This window comes from Pseudorca crassidens, chromosome 12 (assembly GCF_039906515.1).
Source record: "Pseudorca crassidens isolate mPseCra1 chromosome 12, mPseCra1.hap1, whole genome shotgun sequence".
Lineage (NCBI taxonomy): Eukaryota > Metazoa > Chordata > Mammalia > Artiodactyla > Delphinidae > Pseudorca > Pseudorca crassidens.
In genome coordinates this window covers 77,039,271-77,057,668 of record NC_090307.1, presented here as the reverse complement: position 1 = coordinate 77,057,668, position 18,398 = coordinate 77,039,271, and the positions used below count along the sequence as shown (strand labels likewise).

Here is an 18,398-nt window from a genome sequence, read left to right as displayed (position 1 = left end):
AGGGGAAGGGGAGGAGGAGGGAGAGGGAGGGAGGAGGGCGTGGGGGAGGAGGGGAAGAGGGGAGAAAGGAGGGAGGAGGGGAGGAGGAGGGGGAAAAGGGAGGGGGATGAGGAAGGAGGGGGAGGAGGGAGAGGGAGGAGGGGGAAGGAGGGGGATGAGGAGGGAGGGGGAGGAGAGGGGAGGAGGAGGGAGGGGGAGGGAGGGGAGAGGAGGGGGAGGAGGAGGGGGAAAGGGGAGGGGGATGAGGAGGGAGGGGGAGGAGAGGGGAGGAGGAGGGAGGGGGAGGAGAGGGGAGGAGGAGAAGAGAGCTTTATGAGGAGGCCCCTGCAGAAGCATCTGGCCACTCACCTCCACCGCCACGTGGCCCCTGGAGATCTGGAGCAGGCAGCCCAGCCCCACGCCCACCAGGATATCTGCAGCCCAGCTCAGGAAGTTTGCCAGAACATAACGCCGCATAACCCCGACCACACAGCCCACTGGCTTTCTTTCTGATCTCTGGCTGTGCTCCCCCTCTCCCCAAAAGCCACCCTACCTGAGGAGACCTTATTCAGTTTTAGCGCCTCTAAGAGAGTCTCCAGTGCACATTTTGCCTCAGTCTGTAAGGATCGCAGGAGGTGACAGAAACGCTTGGTACCTGGTAAGATGGAGAAATGGGATGCGAGGTGAAGTGACCACCCACGGTCCACTGGGGAGACTGGTGACGGAGCATGTCTCGGGGCCACCCCTAGGGGTTGTTCAGGGGACACTGCTCCAGCCAGGGCTCCGTCCTTCCCACCCCAACCTGGCTTTAGGGCTGTGGTCAGGAGAAGCCACAGCCCTAAAGCCAGGAGCGGGTGACAGTGAGCACCGGGAGTGACAGACAGCAGGAAACGTGCTGCACACAGGTCACACAGCTGGCGTGCGGCAGCGCTGAAACCGGCACCCAAGACTGGCACCCAAGACTGTCGAGATTCAAAGCCCTGTCTTTTTCACAGCCCTAGGCAGCCTGACCCTGCCTTTTCTATATAGACCAAGGGGTGGCAAATTAAAGCCTGCAGGACAATCCGGCCCAAGGCCTGCTTTTATTAATGAAGTTATATTGGGACCCAGTCACGCCCATTTGTTTATGTATTGCCCATGGCTGTTTTCACATTACAACAGCAGAGTTGAGGAGCTGCAAAAGAGATCCTATGGTCCACAAAATCTAACATATGTACTCTCTGGCCCTTTAAGAAAAAGTTTGCCAACCCTGACATCTACAGACCATGACATCTGTAAGCAAGAGGGAGCGGTCTTCCACAAGCTTAGTGCGTGGGCACCTACTAATAATACCTCTGCCCTAACAAGACGAATGTCTGCCATCACTGCTGTTTGCCAGGTGCAAAGCACTTCTGTCACCTCATTCAATCCTTATAACAACCTATGAGATCAGTCCTCTCAATATCCCCATCTTTACAGATGAAGAAGCTGAGGCTCAAGCAGATGCATCACCTGCCCCAGGTGCTCCAGTGAAAGCCAATCTGGGGTGGGGGGGGGGGCGTGGAGCACACCCTCGGCTCCCAGCACTGAGGGCAGGGCGGTCCCAGAAAGGATACTGAAGATGATGCCACCAAAACAGGCCGAGAACGCCATCCGCGGGTAGCCCTGGCGGGCCAGCGTGAGATCTGAGAAGACATCTGCGTGGAAACACGAGAAGGCCTTGAGGTGTGCAGGGCTTCCCCTAGCCCTCCTTGTTCATTCACTCCTTCATTCTACCCACAGTCATTCAGTCAACAAACACTGATGAAGGTCTGCCTGGCTCTGGCACTAGCTGGCTGGGTGCTATGGGAGGCCACATCATCCCGTAAGACACAATTCCCTTCTTAATTCCTTCTACCTGCCTCTTTTCCACCAGGGGCAACTCTGAGGGTGTGACGTGCCACCACCAATCTTTCACCCATGTCCCGTCTGCTGCTAGCACACACAGTACCTCGGGGCAAATGAGGAAAAGGGGCCCAAAAAGGTGAGTGGAAGGAGAGCTAGACTTTGGGCCCCCTGATCCCTTGTCAGGATGCTCTTGGGCAGTGTACAACCTGAGCAGCCCTACTTGGCAGCTCTAGCTAGAGAAGGATATCTGTATGTATGAGTGAATGCCCACCCATGTCGCACACCCACGGACACATTCCTCCTGGTTGGCTGCAATGAGCTCCATGTCCTGCCTGAAGTCTGGGGAGCCACTGAGTGTCCATGCATCAGAGAGTGGGGAAGAGGCTGGGGGCTTCTACAGAGCCTCCCGGCTCAGGTACATTCCGGGCCATCCCACCCAGATGCCCAATGATGGTCACTCCAAAATGACGGGCACTGACCACCTGCTGAGGGCAGATGCACTGGACGCCCCTACCCACATGCAATTCTGTCTGGAGGAGCAAAAAGCAGGTAGCTGTGCTCATTCTAGAAGCCCACCCGGCCCCAAGTCACCTCCAATGCTGTTCCCCCAGGCCAGCAGCGTGAGCCCGAGGACAGTGTTGCTCAGCCGGAAGACCACACCCAGGGACCGTAAGACGTTCACCACCTCCGTGGCAGCTGCGTTGATCCACAGGGCGCTGGTCAGGAAGCCCAGGAAAGCAAAGAGCTGGGGGAGGGAACAGGGACACAGCCTTAGTTCCTCAGCTATAAAATGGGACAATAACAGTACCTACTCCGTGAGGTTGTCATGAGCATAAAATGAGTTAGTAGATGCAAAGCAGTTAGAGCCTGGCATATATTACGTGCTCAATAAAATGCTAGATCAATATTACCATTTTGTCAAAAAGGAGTTCACCATAGCTTTCATCAGATTTCTAGTCTATGGACCAAATGCCATCTCATCACCAGAAAAAGAAACTCCATACCTGTGATCAGTCACTTCCCAGCCCACCCAACCTTCCTCCCAGCCCCTGGCAATCACTCCCCTATTTTCTGTCTCTCTGGATTCGCTTATTCTAGACATGTCATAGAAATGGCCTCACACAATATGTGGTCCTTTGTGACTGGCCTCTTTCACTCAGCATCATGTTTTCAAGGTGCATCCACCTTGGGACATGTGTCAGTACTTCAAAGACTAGTAAGAAACACTGCCTAAGACCATTTCTCTAAATAATCAATTGGCTGAAAATTCAACTTCCTTTGGGCTGGTACATCCATTCAGAGTTTCTGAAAATAGAAACTAGAATTTTTAAAAGCAATAATTAGGGAAAAAAAAGAAAAAAATTAAGTAAACTTCTGAGGAAAAGGTCTCTGGACAAACTACCTAAAATTTTTTTAACATCCTGCAGAGGTGAGAGAATGGGAAAAAAACACCCCCAAAGACCAAACAAATCCATCACTGGAATGTGATTATTAGGAACCCAGGTGCTTCCTAGTTAGGATGGTGGAAAAGAGTCTGGTAGGTCTTTAAAAAGGTAAACATACAGTTCACATTTGACCCAGCAGTTCTACTTACTCCCAGGAATACACCCAAGAGAAATGAAAGAATTATTTCTACAGAAAAAAATTTAAAGCAATGGTCATGGCAGCATTATTCATAATATCTAAAAAGTGGGAAAAAAACCCAGGGTCCATTAATGGATGAATCGATAAACAAAATATGCTATATCTGTATAATCGAATAGTATTCAACCATGAAAAGGAATGAAGTACTGATACATGTTACAACATGGATAAACCTTGAAAACATTTTGCTAAGGGAAAGAGGGCAGTCATAAAAGACCACATATTGTATGATTCCATGTATGTGAAATATATAGAACAGGAAAATCTAGAGAGGCAGACAGCAGACTCGTGGTGGCCAGGGGATGGTGGGGAGGATGGGGAGTGACTGCTACTGGGAACAGGGTTTCTTTTTGGGGTGATGAAAATGCTCTCAAATTGTGGTGATGGTTGCACAACTCTCTGAATATAATGAACACCATTAAATTGTATACCTCAAACGGGTGACTTGTATGGTGTATGAATTATAGCGCAATAAAATAAAGCTGTTACCAAACGAAGTGGACCCTGAACAGTAACAAAACTCCTTAAAAGTGGCTTTAAAGACCTGTCATGGTGGGAAGTGATTAGCGGCCAAATTGTCCCAGAACATCTGCCCAGGAGACCTCAGTGTCCCCTCTCCCGGCTTGGAGAGTCTAGGTTTCTTACCCAGTGAAGCCTGGGGGGCTCACTGTTGGATGTGGCAAAAAAGGTCACTGCAGCCAAGGCTGTGCCTGCGATCACCACCACGGCCCAGACGGGAAAGAGGCCACCTATCTCATAGACGCCATCTGCAGAGGGACGAGAAAGGGAGCTGGCACTCTCCGTGGCTTCAACTTGGCGCCTCCTCCTGGAAGCCCCCTAAGAATGACTGAGATGCTGTGGAGGGGAGACCCATGGATAAAACCCACAGATAAAATTCGGTTGTTTGGATATAGGGTAGATACCTCCTATGTGCCCAGCCCTGTCCTAGACACTTCAGGGAGACAGAGAAATTAAAGACACAGCCCCTGCCCGCAAGCTACTCACATTGGAAAGAAAAGACAGACACATGAAAAACACTCTCCAGCCTTTTGTTGTGGAGCTAGGATGGGAATGGCTAAGACTACTCACCACCACTATCCTTTCCCATGCCCATGGCAGACATCACTAATCAACCATGATGCTTTGGTCCAACTGAGCTTCAAGACAGCACCCTCCAGCCAGGCATTACCAATGGATGGGCATCACTCCATGAGATGAACTGTACAGTCAAATACAACCTTAGCCACTGATCCTGGCTCTCCTGAGAAGTCTACTCCACAAACCAATCCATTATAAAGTTACGAAGGTTCCAGAGGTTTCATATAAAAACACCGAAGGGAGGAAACCCTGCAGGCAGGCAGAACACTCTAGAATTCTCCACATACCATCCTTTCACCACTAGTCTCAAAGGCAATAGATGGTTCAACTGCCCAGGCACACGTAACAGGACTTTCCTTTTGTTCTTTCTTTAGTCTAGCTCATGGGCTCACAAACATCAGTGGGCATAAGGATTACACGGGGGGGCTGAATATATAAAATTGTGTGCACAATACACTGTGGGAGAATTTCAGGGGGTAATTTTGACGGATGTGACTTTTACTTATAGAGCTGGCTTTGGAACCTGACGCCTGGGTGAGAGGGCCTTTCTCTGTATTCCCCATTCCTGCGTTAGAGGAATTTCAGCAGGTGGCTGGGGCATGGGGTAGTCAGGAAGGACTTCTTGGCATGCTGAGGATGTGAGCTGAGTCATAAGCAGAGAGGGGCACAAGGGTTCTACAGGAAGAGGGAAGAGATGGGTGGGAAGGAATTGAGCAAGTTCGTGTCATCAATAGCAGAAAAAGGCCTGGAGAAGGTGGTTGGCTCAGGGTCTCAGAGGCCTTGAATGATAGTTGGAGGACATGGGCTTTTTCCAAGAGGTACGCGGGAGCCATGGAGGTCTTAGAGTGGAGGAGTGACCACAACATGTGAAAAGTGGCACTTTAGAAAGATGGCTCTGGGGGTGGCCTAGAGAGGGAGGATGGAGGTTGGCAGTGAGATTGGGAGGCTTGGCTGGTGGACACGGCCCTCCCCCCCCGCCCCAGGCAGGGCTCTCTATCTCTACCCTCGATTCTCCGCCTTAACTTTAATCAATGAAAATAACCCGCTCCTGATTAATTCTATCAAATGCTTATTAACCGGAAGCATTTTTGCCGGATTTATTATCTCCAGCAACGTTCAGTTCCCCTAATAACCATACAGTTCTACCTAACGTTAACTGCCCTGACAATGACTGTCCTAGGCTTTAACTTTAGCACGTGAAATTAATCTTACTACACAAAACTTAAAATTTAATTACCCCTCAAGCACCTTCAAATTCTGCAAACTTGTAGGGTATTTTCCCACTATCATACACCGCGTACCACCCTAGTTAAATCTATCAACAAGCCAAAAATCAGCATCTTCTCTCCTAGACCTAATCTGACTAGAGAGAGTTTTACCAAAAACCACTTCCCTTATTCAATTAAAATTTCTCTACACTAGATTCAGACCAAAAAGGTCTAATCACACTATATGTCCTATCATTCCTCATTACCCTTACTCTAAGCATAATTTTATTTAATTACCACGAGCAAACTCCATAATAACCACAATACCGATAAGCAGTACTCAACCAGTAACAATCACCCGTCAAGTACCAAAACTATATAACGCTGCAATTCCTATGGCTTCCTCGCTGAAAAAAGCCAGAATCACCTGTGTCATAAATAACCCAATCTCCTAGTCCATTGAACTTACATAAACTTCCACCTCTTCGTCTTTTAAAACATATAGCACTGTTGAAAATTCTACAGTCAGTCCTGAGAGAAGTATTCCTAAAACAGTCTTATTAGAAACCCAAACTTCGGGACTTCCCTGGTGGCGCAGTGGTTAAGAATCCGCCTGCAGGGGACACGGGTTCGTGGCCCGGTCCGGGAAGATCCCACATGCGGCAGAGCAACTAAGTCCGTGCGCCACAATTACTGAGCCTGCGCTCTAGAGCCCGTGAGCCACAACTACTGAAGCCTGCGCGCCTAGAGCTCATGCTCCGCAACAAGAGAAGCCACCACGATGAGAAGCCTGCGCACCGCAAGGAAGACCCAATGCAGCCATAAATAAATAAATTTATAAAAAATAAATAAATAAAAATAGTTAAAAAGAAACCAAATTTCAGGGTCAGTAGCCACAGCCATTGTATAACCAAATACTACCAGTATTCCCCCTAGATAAATCAAAAATAGCATTAAGCCTAAAAACGAACCACCAACATTCAACAGAATTCCAAAACCAACACCACCACCCACAATCAACCCAAGTCCTCCATTAATAGGTGAAAGTTTTGAAGAACACCCCACGAAACTAATCACAAAAATAGTACTCAAAATAAATGTATGTTATCATTCTTACATGGAATCTAGCCATGTCCAATGACATGAAAAATTATCCTTGTTATTCAACTATAAGAACACTAATGACCAACATCTGAAAATCACACCCATTAATAAAAATTATCAACACACTCATTGATCTTCCAGCCCCATCAAACATTTCATTGTGATAAAATTTTGGTTCTCTAGTAGGTATTTAATTTTACAAATCCTGACAGGCTTGTTCCTAGCAATACACTATACATCAGACACAATAACCGCTTTCGCATCAGTGACACACATCTGCAGAGACGTAAATGATGGATGAATCACTCGGTGTATACATGCAAATGGAGCTTCCATATTCTTTATTTGCCTATTTATTCACGGAGGACATGGCCTATATTATGGGTCCTATACTTTCCTAGAAACATGAAATAGTGGAATTATTCTGCTATTCACAGTTACAGCCACTGCGTTCACAGGCTATGTATGACCACGAGGACAAGTATCATTCTGAGGCGGAGAAGTCATTACCAACCTTCTTTCGGCAATCCCATACGCTCGACAGAACGTGTCGAATGAATGAGGCGGCTTTTCTGTAGATAAGGCCACTCTCTCACGAGGCTCTGCCTTCCGTTTCATCCTCCCGTTTATCATCACAGCACTAGCAGCTGTCCACCTGCTATGCCTTCACGAAACAGTACCTGATAATCCCACAGGAATTTCATCCAACACAGATAAAATTCCATGTCACCCCTACTATACCATTAGAGACATCTTAGGTGCCTTACTACTAGTTCTAGCACTACTAATATTCGTTTTATTTTCACCCAACTTACTAGGAGATCCCAGCAAACCCCCTCAACACACCACCACACATTAAACCAGAATGGTATTTCCTATTCGCATAGGCAATCTTACGATCAATCCCCAACAAATTAGGAGGAGTCCCAGCCCTCGTCATTTCAATCTTAATCCTAGCATTTATCCCAATACTCCACATATCCAAGCAATGAAGCATAACATTCCGACCTCTTTTTTTTTTTTTTTTGGTACGCGGGCCTCTCACTGTTGTGGCCTCTCCCGTTGCGGAGCACAGGCTCCGGACGCGCAGGCTCATGGCTCATGGGCCCAGCCTCTCCGCGGCATGTGGGATCTTTCCGGACCGGGGCACGAACCCGTGTCCCCCGCATATCGGCAGGCGGACTCTCAACCACTGCGCCACCAGGGAAGCCCAACATTCTGACCTCTTAGTCAGTGTCTGTACTGAGTACTAGTGGCAGACCTATCAACACTAACATGAATTGGAGGACAACCTGTAGAACACCCCTTCAACATCATTGGAAAGCTAGCATCTATTTTATACTTCTTTCTAATTCTAGTATTAATACCAGTAATCGGCATCATTGAAAATAATCTCCTAAAATGAAGAGGCTTTGTAGTATATTTCATTACTCTGGTCTTGTAAACCAGAAAAGAAGGACAACACATCTCCCTAAGACTCAGGGAAGAAGCTTCAGCTTCACCATCAGCACCCAAAGCTGAAATTCTACTTGAACTGTTCCCTGACATTTTTTAATGGGACATTTACAGGATTATTGAGTACTGTGTATTAAAATGACCCATTTTTACCATAAACTGCTATGTACATCATGCATAACTGTGCTGCTCCCACAGCCTGGGGGTTCCATCCAGTGCTCGGCCCAGAAGCGGGGTCACAAATGCATTAGCCTGGACCAGCTACCACTAGATGGTGTTGGGGCAGGTGGACAAGACACTAAATATCATAGAATCACATCTCAGGAAACGGATTCCTTCTTCAATTCTCTCACTGTAACAAATTTAAATACCTTAAATGCATTGGAAATGATGCCAGTTTCCTACTGATGCAAGTGATACAGATTCCTTTCCAATAAATTAAAAAAAAAAAGAGCTGATTTAAGTATCAGATATAACAGTTTAGAGTGAGAGAAAAATCAAGATCGTTCCTGAATGACTAACACTTGGGAGCCCCTCTTTTAAGAAGCCACAAGGATGGTGAAGCCAGCCCGCAGGCTGGAGAGGCCGGCCACAATGAACCAGACAGCTGGTACCCATAGGGGGCGCCCTTCCCAGCTCTGGGGCCACACTGTGTCCTGATGGGCGCTCCTTCCCTCAGTGCCTGTGTCCTCCCAAAAAATGGAGGAGAAACACAGAGAATTTGGCAGGCTTTTCATCCAGACACTCTTTAGCAAAAAAGCCACAGCCAGCCACGCATTTGCTACCAGAGCCCTACCTCCACTCCAGGAGATGCCCCTGGGTTGAGGGGCAGGAGCCCAGATGACAGAGAGAGGAATGGGCAGCATGAGATGCTAAGGTCAGACAACGGGAAGAACCTATGTAGCGGCAGTTAGAAGACACCCGACAAGACTGGGTGTTGCTTTAGCCAGAGCAGTTCAGAAAAGGAAAGCCTGGGGCAGGCGGGGGAAGACTCAGTGCCAGTGGGGACCGGCCAGGTCACACAAACGAGTGAAGTAACCCACCCAGGTCACCCAGTAGGCTATGGAGGGATCTGTGAGGAATCACTCAGTGGGCACCTGCGTTGTGTGTGTGTGGGGGTGCCCCTCTGCTCAGCTCCAGCCGATTTTGCTTTTAGGAATGTGGCCCAGACCTTCTTGAGAAGCCCAGGCCTGGATTTTGACGTGAAGTCTGCAAATTGTGTAAGGCAAGGGAACGAGCCAGAGGGCTGCTCTTGGTCCCAGGGCCACCAGTGTCCAGCCTCCATGTGGAGCCAGTGGGCCTGGACCAAGAGACTGCGGGAGACTGGCGTCCTTCATGGCACAAGCACACATTAAGTGCCAGGACGGCCCCTCTGGCCCAGGGTCCCCTGGTGTGGCTGAGAAGAAAACTCGGGAGTATGGGGCAGAGGGAGGTGGGCTTGCCTGGGGGAGGGGATACTCACAGGCCCCCGACTGCAGGGTCAGGACCAAGAACAGGGGGCTGATGACCAGGTGCAGGCAGTTGAGGGGCCGCTTCCAGTTCCCATCCTCCTTGTCGGGGTCCATGACGGGAACAGTGAGGAGCAGCAGGAACTCCACGGGCAGCTGTCAAGTGTGGGAAGGCAGCGAGGCCTGTGCTCGGCTGGCCCCACCCTGAGCTCAGTTACTCAAGAACACGGCTGTTGCTAATAGAGCACCCACTGTGTGCAGGCCCCAAAGTGCCGGGATTAGCCTCCTACTGCTGCTGTAACACGCTGCCACACACCGAGGGCTAGTACGGCACCCCAACTGCTAATCCTGACAACGCTGTGAATAGGAAGTCTAATTTTCCTACCTTTCAGGTAAAGAAACTGAGGCTCAGAGAGGTTAAGAAACTTTGCCAAAGCCACACAGAAGGGTATATGAAACCAGGATAGAGGGGCAGCTCTGACTAACCCCACACCTTGTGTTTTCAGCCGGTAACTAAACCACTGATAACACTTACGGAGTGCTTACTATATGCTAAGCACCAGAGTCAGCCCTTTACATATATTAGTTCATTAAATTGTCACAATCACTGTAGTAGGCTGGATATGGTTCCCAACTCTTCAGTCCCTTCCTGTAACAGAATTAAACACTCCCACACTTTGTCAAATGACTAGAGTCTGCAGAATATATTTCCCTGTCCCACTGATGTTGAACTTGGCCATGTCACTTGCTTTGGCCAATGGGCTGTTGGTGAATGTGATGTGAACAGAGGCATAAAGTGTGCTTGGAGAGTTTGCCTTGGTCTTTTCTGCCAAGAAAAGAGCACACTCCCACTGGCCCCAGAATGAGATGGGGGGCAGACCTGAACCACCAACCAGAGTCACCCTAGATGACTTATAGGCTCTTGAACAAGAATAAATATTGTCATCATAAGTTAATGAGATGTTGGGGGGTTGTTTGTTACACAGCACTGTTGCAGCAATAACTTACTAATATAACCACTCCAGAAGAAAGGTACTGTCATTATACCCATTTTTCAGTGGAGATAACTGCAGCTCAGAGAGATGAAGTGACTTGCCCAAGGTCATGATGTAGCCAGAGCCACTGTGGGGTATAAATATAGTTTATTATCTACCCCTGGGTCTGAGAAGGCCTAAGAGGTATCCACATTGGAGGGCTGTGAGGTGAGACCCCTGACTTTTTCGGTCTGGATGGTGGAAAACAGCTGCAGTTGTGCCTCATGTAAACCAGCCTGGATACCCCTGCCCACATCGAGACCTCAGGAGACATTTAGCTCAGGGAAGCAGTGGGGATCAGAGGAGAGCAATTTTGGCCTCATTTGGACTCACTATGACCCACTCCCTCTCCGTCCCAGTTCCCTGCCCTCACCTGGTCAGGAGGGGTCCCATCTCCTCTCTCTCTGTCCCTGAGAAGATGCTCTCATTCCTCCATGGGGGGAAGAGCCCCAGCTATGCTCCATGACTCAGTTTCCCCATCAAGTTCCAGCTCATCTATTTCCCCATCAAGTCCTCAGCAGAGGCCGACCCTCCCCTCATTGCTCTGGAGAAGGTCGAGGGGCAACTGTCCTGTGCTGTCATGAAGCCAGGAGCCTGGCTCAGAGTCCCCCCTTACCTTGAACGCCTTGAGGGCCCTCCAGTACACTGGCTTGGTCCTCCACTTCCTGTAATTCAGGGGGTTGAGGGCCTGCAACAGGATCTGAGCCGTGGTCTTCTGGTAGAAGAACAGCGGCCGGTACTCCTCACCTGGGGGTGAAAGGTGGGAGGGGCAGCTGTCCATGGCTGGCTCAGCCTCCGGGAAACCCTCTTCCCTCCCCATCCCACCAGTCCCCCCAACCCTTGGGAAGAAGGAAAAGCCCAGGGCCTGGTAGGGGTGCAGGTAAACCCGGCCCAGAGCTTAGCCGAGGTGGGACCTGGATGGCCCCATCTCCCCACCTCTCCATCCCAGCCAGGCACAGGGCACTGGACTCACCGTAGTCATAGCTGTTGGTATTAGAAGACACCCGATCCTCCTCGGAACCTGACAGCACCTCTGTAGGAGAGAGGGGAGTTTCCCATGAGCCAACTGGGGCACCCAGACCCTCCACCACTGTTCTAGGGTAGAGCACCTCTGGGACAGGACAGTTTTCAGGGTGCAAGTGTCCAGGCCCTCTGTCCTTCGGATTTCTCAGCAATCACCCTGCCCGCTCAGAAATTCTTACAGATTGAGGAAGTCTAACTCACAAAACATTTTCAAATGTAATGAGGCAGCCATAATGCTAAATTGAATAAGGGTGTTTGAAGACATAATTGAAACACCTACTGACTTCAATTTTGTACCTTTCAGAATTTGGAACCCACCATATTTTTCTTTTCCAGTTGCAACTTTTCTCGGGAGTCCTTGGGAATGATTAGAGGACTGAGTCCTGTAAAGAAGGGCTTCCTAAAAGGAAAATGGCCTTTCTCAAGTGAGGAGTGCTAGTCCTGATTCTTCCTCTGTGTGACTTTGGGCCCTTCTCCAGGTCTCATTTTCCCCTTCTGTTCCAGCCTGGAGGCCTATGATGGGTTTAAAAGACAGCACAGGGTAATATGTGCTGAACTCTGAAGGCTCAGTTGATAAAGAGGGCAGAAGAGGAAAAATCGTGGTAGACTTCCCGTAGGAGTCACCAGCACCTGTGTCAGGGCCCCAGGGATTTGAGAGGTAATGAGATAGAGTCTGGCCCTCTGGAAGCCCACAGTCCAACAGACGGAAATACAAGCAAATTAATAACAGAATGGAGAAATAAAGGCTGTGCTGGGGAGAGTCTGAAAGCTGTACAAGCCCAGAAGGGACACCTGGGGTTCTCTGCAGAGCTCCCTCCAGGCTGAGTCCTTAAGTCTTTCAGAAGAAGGGCACACCAGGGAGAGGGGACAGCACACGCAAAGGCCCAGAGATAGCCAGACGGAGCATAGCGTCTTCAGGGACACGGGGGTAGCCCTGCACAGCTGGGGCATGGAGTTTGGGGTATGAAATGAGTCTGGAGAAGAAAGCTGAGGCCCAGCACAAATGGCAGCAGATCCAGTGCAAGGTTCTCAGGCTCACACGCTGAAAGGCACCAAGCACATCACGGGGCCAAGTGAAACAGGCTGGGCGGCAGAATTCTGGTTTTCCAATCAGGTCTGCAACCAACCCACCTCCACGTGTTGGGGCTGACGACAGAGTGGTGGGGACTGGGGCAAACTGGGGACCCACACCTTGTCCTAAGAGGGAAGCCCCATTCAGTTCTAGGCATTGTGCCAGGCAGGGATGGAGGACCAGATGGTCTCATGTTTCAAGAGAAGTCACAATTTATATCAAGTCTTTTCATTTTAAGGACTTCCCTGGTGGTCCAGTAGGTAAGACTCCACGCTCCCAATGCAGGGGCCCCGGGTTCGATCCCTGGTCTGGGAACTAGATCCCACATGCCGCAACTAAGAGTTCGCATGCCGCAACTAAGAGTGTGTATGCCACAGCTAAGAAGCCTGCATGCTGCATCTAAGAGCCAGCACAGCCAAAATAAATAAAATAAATAAATATTTTAAAAATTAAAACAAAATCTTTTCATTTTAAATCTTGGTCTAATATTTTTTAAAAGAACACACTGGTCACACCACAAAAAAACAACACTTCTGTACAGAAGAGGTGGTCTGTAGGTTCCCAGTTGTGGTCTCTGGCATTGTGGGTAGGGGGATGGCTTTTGGGGTCTGAGGAACAAGGGTCAAGTCCTGGTTCTGCCCCTCTCCAGTACCTATGGCCTGGGAAGAATTTGACTTCCCTGTTTCCTCACCCAAAAAGACGCTAATACTATAGGCCCTATCTTACAGTCTTACTGAAAAGAATGAATTTGATAATTTAATAATTATTGACAATTATTGATAATTTACTCAATAAATTGTATATATGTGTATGTACTTTGTATTTGTGTGCTGTATGTGTGCGCTACGTATATATTTGTATATGTGTGTCTTTGTATATGTGTGTGCATGTTTATATATGAACTTGTGTACATGTGTGGACTATGTGTATATGTATTTGTGCACGTGTATTTATATGTGTTGTGTATGCCATATATGTATTTGTACATATGTGTATTTGTGTGTATATTTGTGGATGTAGATGTGTGTGTTTGTGGATATGTGTGTGCATGTATTGTGTGTGGTACATGTATTTGAGTATGTGTGTTGTGCATGTATTTGTGTACATGTATGTAGCATGTATGTATATATATTGTATATGTGCGTGTATTTGGGAGTGTGTGCTATGCACGTATTTGTATATATGTGTGGGCTGTGTATGTATATGTATTTGTGAATGTGTATTTATATATGTATATGTTGTGTATGTGCATGTTGTATATGTATTTGTGGATGTGTATGTTTGCAGATATGTGTGTGCAAGTATTTGCGTATATGGAAGCATCTGGATTTCACCCCGACGGTAGGGGGCGCATTCCTGGACGCAAGTGGTGACAGCTTTTACGAAGATGTGCCCTGGCAACAGGCAGCAGCATGAAGAACCAGTGAACTTGGACAAGCAGGTGATGATGAGGCTTCACCAGCACAAGCAAAAGTGCAGAGGTGGGACCCTGGTCAAGTGAGTAGAAAAAGTAGGAGATGGGCACTGGCAAAGGCCTCAAGAGACACAAGGCAGCAGTGAAGGGCAAGGAGGGCGCCAGGCCCACTGGTGCTCCCTTGGGGGCTCCATTCAGACCTTACCTGGAGTACCTGGCACGGAGTAGACCAAGGATCTCCTCTGCTGCCACTGGTAGATCCAAGTGCAGAGAACCACAGTGACCACGTAGAACACATAGAAGCCCAGGTAACCTGCAGACAAGGGCACGCTGTCACCAAGTGGCATCCTGGCCACAGGGCCCAGAGAACAAGAGCTGCCAGTTCTGTCACTGGGGCCTGGTGGCGGTGGCTATCTGTGTAAGCCCAGCCCAGCACCAGTAGGCAAATGGCCATTTCCTGGAGCCCCGCCCCCTCCCCACCACCAATCTGGCAGTCAACGGTGGGTGTAACGCCTGGTATAGACAGTGGCCTCTAGGACACAATTCAAGTGTGAAGGGTCGGTGTCCTGCTCTGTGGCCTGGGAGGCTGAGCCCTGCAGACTGCATCACCTGAACCCTGGCTGCCCTGGGTCCACCCACGGAGCCCTGACAGCAAAACAGAAGGCAGTAGGGGAGGGTCTGGGGCGCTTCTTCCCTGCTCCCTCCCTGCTGTGGTACCCTGTCTCCAGCAGGGACTGTGACCCTCCATAACTGTCACTCATGTTGGGTGGTCCCAGGTCTGGGCCTGTAGCCCTCAGCAGGCTCCAGGCACCCCATTCTCTGCCCCTTCAGGGGCTCCCACTGTTGCTGGTCCCTGGTATCTCTGCATCTCAGCATCCCTTGTTGGCTTCCTTAACCCTCTGTAAATTGTCCCGCCATTCATGTCATTTGAACCATCTGGATGGAATGGACATGCTGCCGGGACCCTGACGGCCACAGTCAGCATCCTGGCTGTACTGCTTGTTAAAACCTGAAATTGTGAAAATTCAGAACATCACCCCGACTCTGCCCTGCCCTCTTTGGTTATCCGAACCACGAGTCTCCTTTTTTCGCTCAAGCCACCTTGAGTAGGGTTTCCAACATCTGGAACCAAAGGTGACTCTGTGCCCTGCTGACCACTCCCTCCTGTGCCCCCATGCTTCCCACGCATCAGCCCTGGGATGACCCCACACTGGTCCTGTGGCCACTCACCCAGGGCCCATGCCAGCGTGACCCTGCCGCAGTAGAGTGCAGTGAAGATCAGAAACACGGCCACCATGTAGAAAATGATGTCCCTGAGGAAGGGCCTCGAGGCTGCTGTGAAGGGGTGCAGGATGGCGATGCCACCGGCCACCACGGTGGTAACCAGCACGCCTGCGCCTGGAGGAGAGGATGCCAAGCTTGGTCTACCCTGCGCCCCCTCCTGTTGCCCCACCCCACCCTAGCCGGGGCCTCTCGTACCAAACAGTGCCCCAAAGGCCAGGCCGGCTGTGCGCGGACCTGAGAAGGCCACCAGGGCGCTGAAGATATCCGGTGCCCCGTTCCCAAACGCCAGGAAGGTGACGCCATGGGGGGAGCGTGTCAAGGGGCCTCAGTGCAGGGGCCTTTCCTGGCCATGAGCTGCCACCCTGTCTCCCAGCCACCCGCCCTAACTGCCCTCCATCCCTCGGGGACAAAGGATACTGCCACATTGTGGGAAAGCTTGAGTGTGGTCGAAATGGCTGACAAGTTAGGGCAGAAACTATGGAGAAAAGGCAAACAGTGAGTGTTTCCACAATGAGTGGCTCCTGCCCCCGTCCTTCCCCCAAGCCCAGGGTCACCCCAATGTCAACCTCCTGGGATTCCATTTTCCAATCTATAAGGTGGATATGAGCCCAAGGCCAAACTCACAACTTTGCTGCGGTGACTCCCAGAATCAGAAACAGGTAGAGCAGCCAAAAAGCCTGGGTTGGGGGGCCGGAAAGGGAAAAGGGCATTAAGTCCCGCCGGGGCCACCAGCCCCTCTCACCAGCTCCCCGGAGCGGGGCCTCACGTAGAGAGTGACGGCCAGAGGGAGGAGGTCGGGTGGGAAGTGGCAGAAGATGCCTTCAAGGTAGTCCAGGTAGCCCCCTTCACAGCGGCAGTCAGGGTTGGAGCGGACGAAATCACAGCGGCTAGAGGCATTCAGGCCACACACTTCTCGACACTGTGGGAAGGGAGGGGGGACATCAAGGTCCGACACCCTGTGGTTGACTGGCCCAGCCCCACCTAAGCAGTGAAAATAACCTCCTTCATCCTGGTCTCTAAGCCTCCCAAGGCCTCCAGGTGCCAGCTGCACACTTTAATTTTTAAAAATAAACTTGTGTTTGAAACTAACCCAAGTAAGTCCTGAATAGGTGTATTTAAAATGAAACAAAAAGAAACAATACATAAAGATTTCTAAATTCTCCCTTCTCATCCCTGCCCTCCATGATCCCGCCTCTCTCCAGATGTCCTACTATGATCAGTTTGAAGCAGACCCTTACAGACATTTCTCAGTTTAACGATATTTGTATATACATCCTAGTATACAGTTTATCTCATAGAAATGAGTCCATCCTGAAGCTCGTTTCTGCAACTTAACTTTTACCACTTCACGTATGTGCCATGTATTGATATATTGATGCACATAATGATGAAGAGGATGATAAAAGTCAAAACATTCTGAGGGATTTCTATATGCCAGGTAGAGTGCTAAGAGCTTAAAATGTACCTCAATTAATCTGCACAATGACCTTATGAGGAAGGTACTATTAACCTGCCCATTATACAGATAAGAAGACTAAGACAGTATCCCAGGGCCCACTCAGTGGTAGAGACAGAGTTGGAACCCAGGCAGCTTGAGGCTCTAGAATCCCTGTCCTTAACCATTACCACCCTCGCCACCCCCTGCCACTGCAGGGTCTTAGGATTTCACATCATGGATGATACACAGTAGAGGTAACGTTTCCCTACTGATGGGCAGTTGAGTGTGTCTACTTTTCATTATTACCAAAATCAACTTCCTTGCACATGACTCTGAGTACATGTGAGAATATTCTGTCAGGGAGAATTCTAGAAGTGAAAGTGCTGAGTCAGAGAGTATCCCAGTCTGAGTTCCTCCAGAAGCGACCCAGAGACAAGGATGTCTAAGTAAGCAGAATATTTGGGAGGTGTATAGAACACAAGCACCGAGAGGGAGAAGAGACTCAGGGACGGAAATGCAACCAGTGAAGGCTGGTTGAGTTTGTTCCCACCATGGGCTGGTAATCCCAAGGGCAAGGGAGCTGGGGTATTTATACACCAACTCCTATCAGTCATCAGGTGAGCACTGCCGGGGAGGGAGGTGCTAGATCCCCAGCACTTCTGGCCTACCATGCTTATGGGTGGTTCTGAAAAAAGATGCTGGGAACTCGAAGTCCACAGAAGCCCACCAAAATGGCAGAGTCCAAAGGATATGGGCGGGGCCCTGATAGTGTCTGTTGCAGAGGGAGAAACATCTTAAACATTTGATGGATTTTGCCAAAAGACCCTCCCTAAAGCTCTACTTAGACACACTGCCACCAGCAATGGGAAAGGAGTTTACACCTGCACCCCTACCGGGTTAGGGTGGCTACCATAAGTCTGGTTCCAGCCAATGTAGTAGGAATCTCCCTGTTGTTAAGCTGCAAGTCCCGGAGGACGGTGAAGTGCTCTTTTCGTGTGTTAATGGCCATTTGTATTCCTTCTTTAAACTGCTAGTTTTTTCAATTGTTTGCTTCTTCTTATTGATTTATAGAAGCTCTTTATATAATGGATATTAGGCCCTTGTGAGGTTATGCATGTGCTTAGGCATTGCCTAGAAGCTCCCCCATTCTCAAACTTTATGTTCAAAAGCTTTGTCAGTACCACCTCACACACATTAGGATGGCTACTACACAAACCAAATGAGCAAAACCAGAAAATAACTAGCGTTAGGGAGGATGGGGAGAAATTGGAACCCTTGTGCAACTGCTGTGGGTGTAAAAATGGTGCAGCTGCTGTGGAAAACAGCACGGC

The 18,398-nt window shown here is 49.4% G+C and overlaps 1 protein-coding gene and 1 long non-coding RNA gene across 4 annotated transcripts in view; one reads left to right on the top strand and one right to left on the bottom strand.

Moving 5' to 3' along the window:
* The window catches only part of SLC8B1 (solute carrier family 8 member B1), a 30,735-nt gene that overhangs the window by 3,792 nt on the left and 8,545 nt on the right, over positions 1 to 18,398 (bottom strand). For 2 of the 3 annotated variants that reach the window (XM_067700660.1, XM_067700661.1), the window contains exons 3-15: positions 16,396 to 16,548; positions 16,254 to 16,306; positions 16,047 to 16,104; positions 15,825 to 15,930; positions 15,576 to 15,743; positions 14,551 to 14,658; positions 11,810 to 11,869; positions 11,453 to 11,583; positions 9,817 to 9,958; positions 4,135 to 4,256; positions 2,437 to 2,590; positions 1,575 to 1,655; positions 349 to 413 (exon numbers count right to left, since the gene is read on the bottom strand). In XM_067700660.1, coding sequence (XP_067556761.1) covers positions 349 to 413; positions 1,575 to 1,655; positions 2,437 to 2,590; positions 4,135 to 4,256; positions 9,817 to 9,958; positions 11,453 to 11,583; positions 11,810 to 11,869; positions 14,551 to 14,658; positions 15,576 to 15,743; positions 15,825 to 15,930; positions 16,047 to 16,104; positions 16,254 to 16,306; positions 16,396 to 16,548 — 1,401 coding nt within the window. The remainder of the gene's footprint in view (positions 1 to 348; positions 414 to 1,574; positions 1,656 to 2,436; positions 2,591 to 4,134; positions 4,257 to 9,816; positions 9,959 to 11,452; positions 11,584 to 11,809; positions 11,870 to 14,550; positions 14,659 to 15,575; positions 15,744 to 15,824; positions 15,931 to 16,046; positions 16,105 to 16,253; positions 16,307 to 16,395; positions 16,549 to 18,398) is intronic. The other variant, XM_067700663.1, reaches the window with a different exon arrangement.
* Positions 275 to 3,952, top strand: LOC137203816 (uncharacterized). The gene is made up of 3 exons (XR_010933303.1): positions 275 to 1,683; positions 1,874 to 1,981; positions 2,457 to 3,952. It is a non-coding gene; the product is annotated as an uncharacterized lncRNA (long non-coding RNA).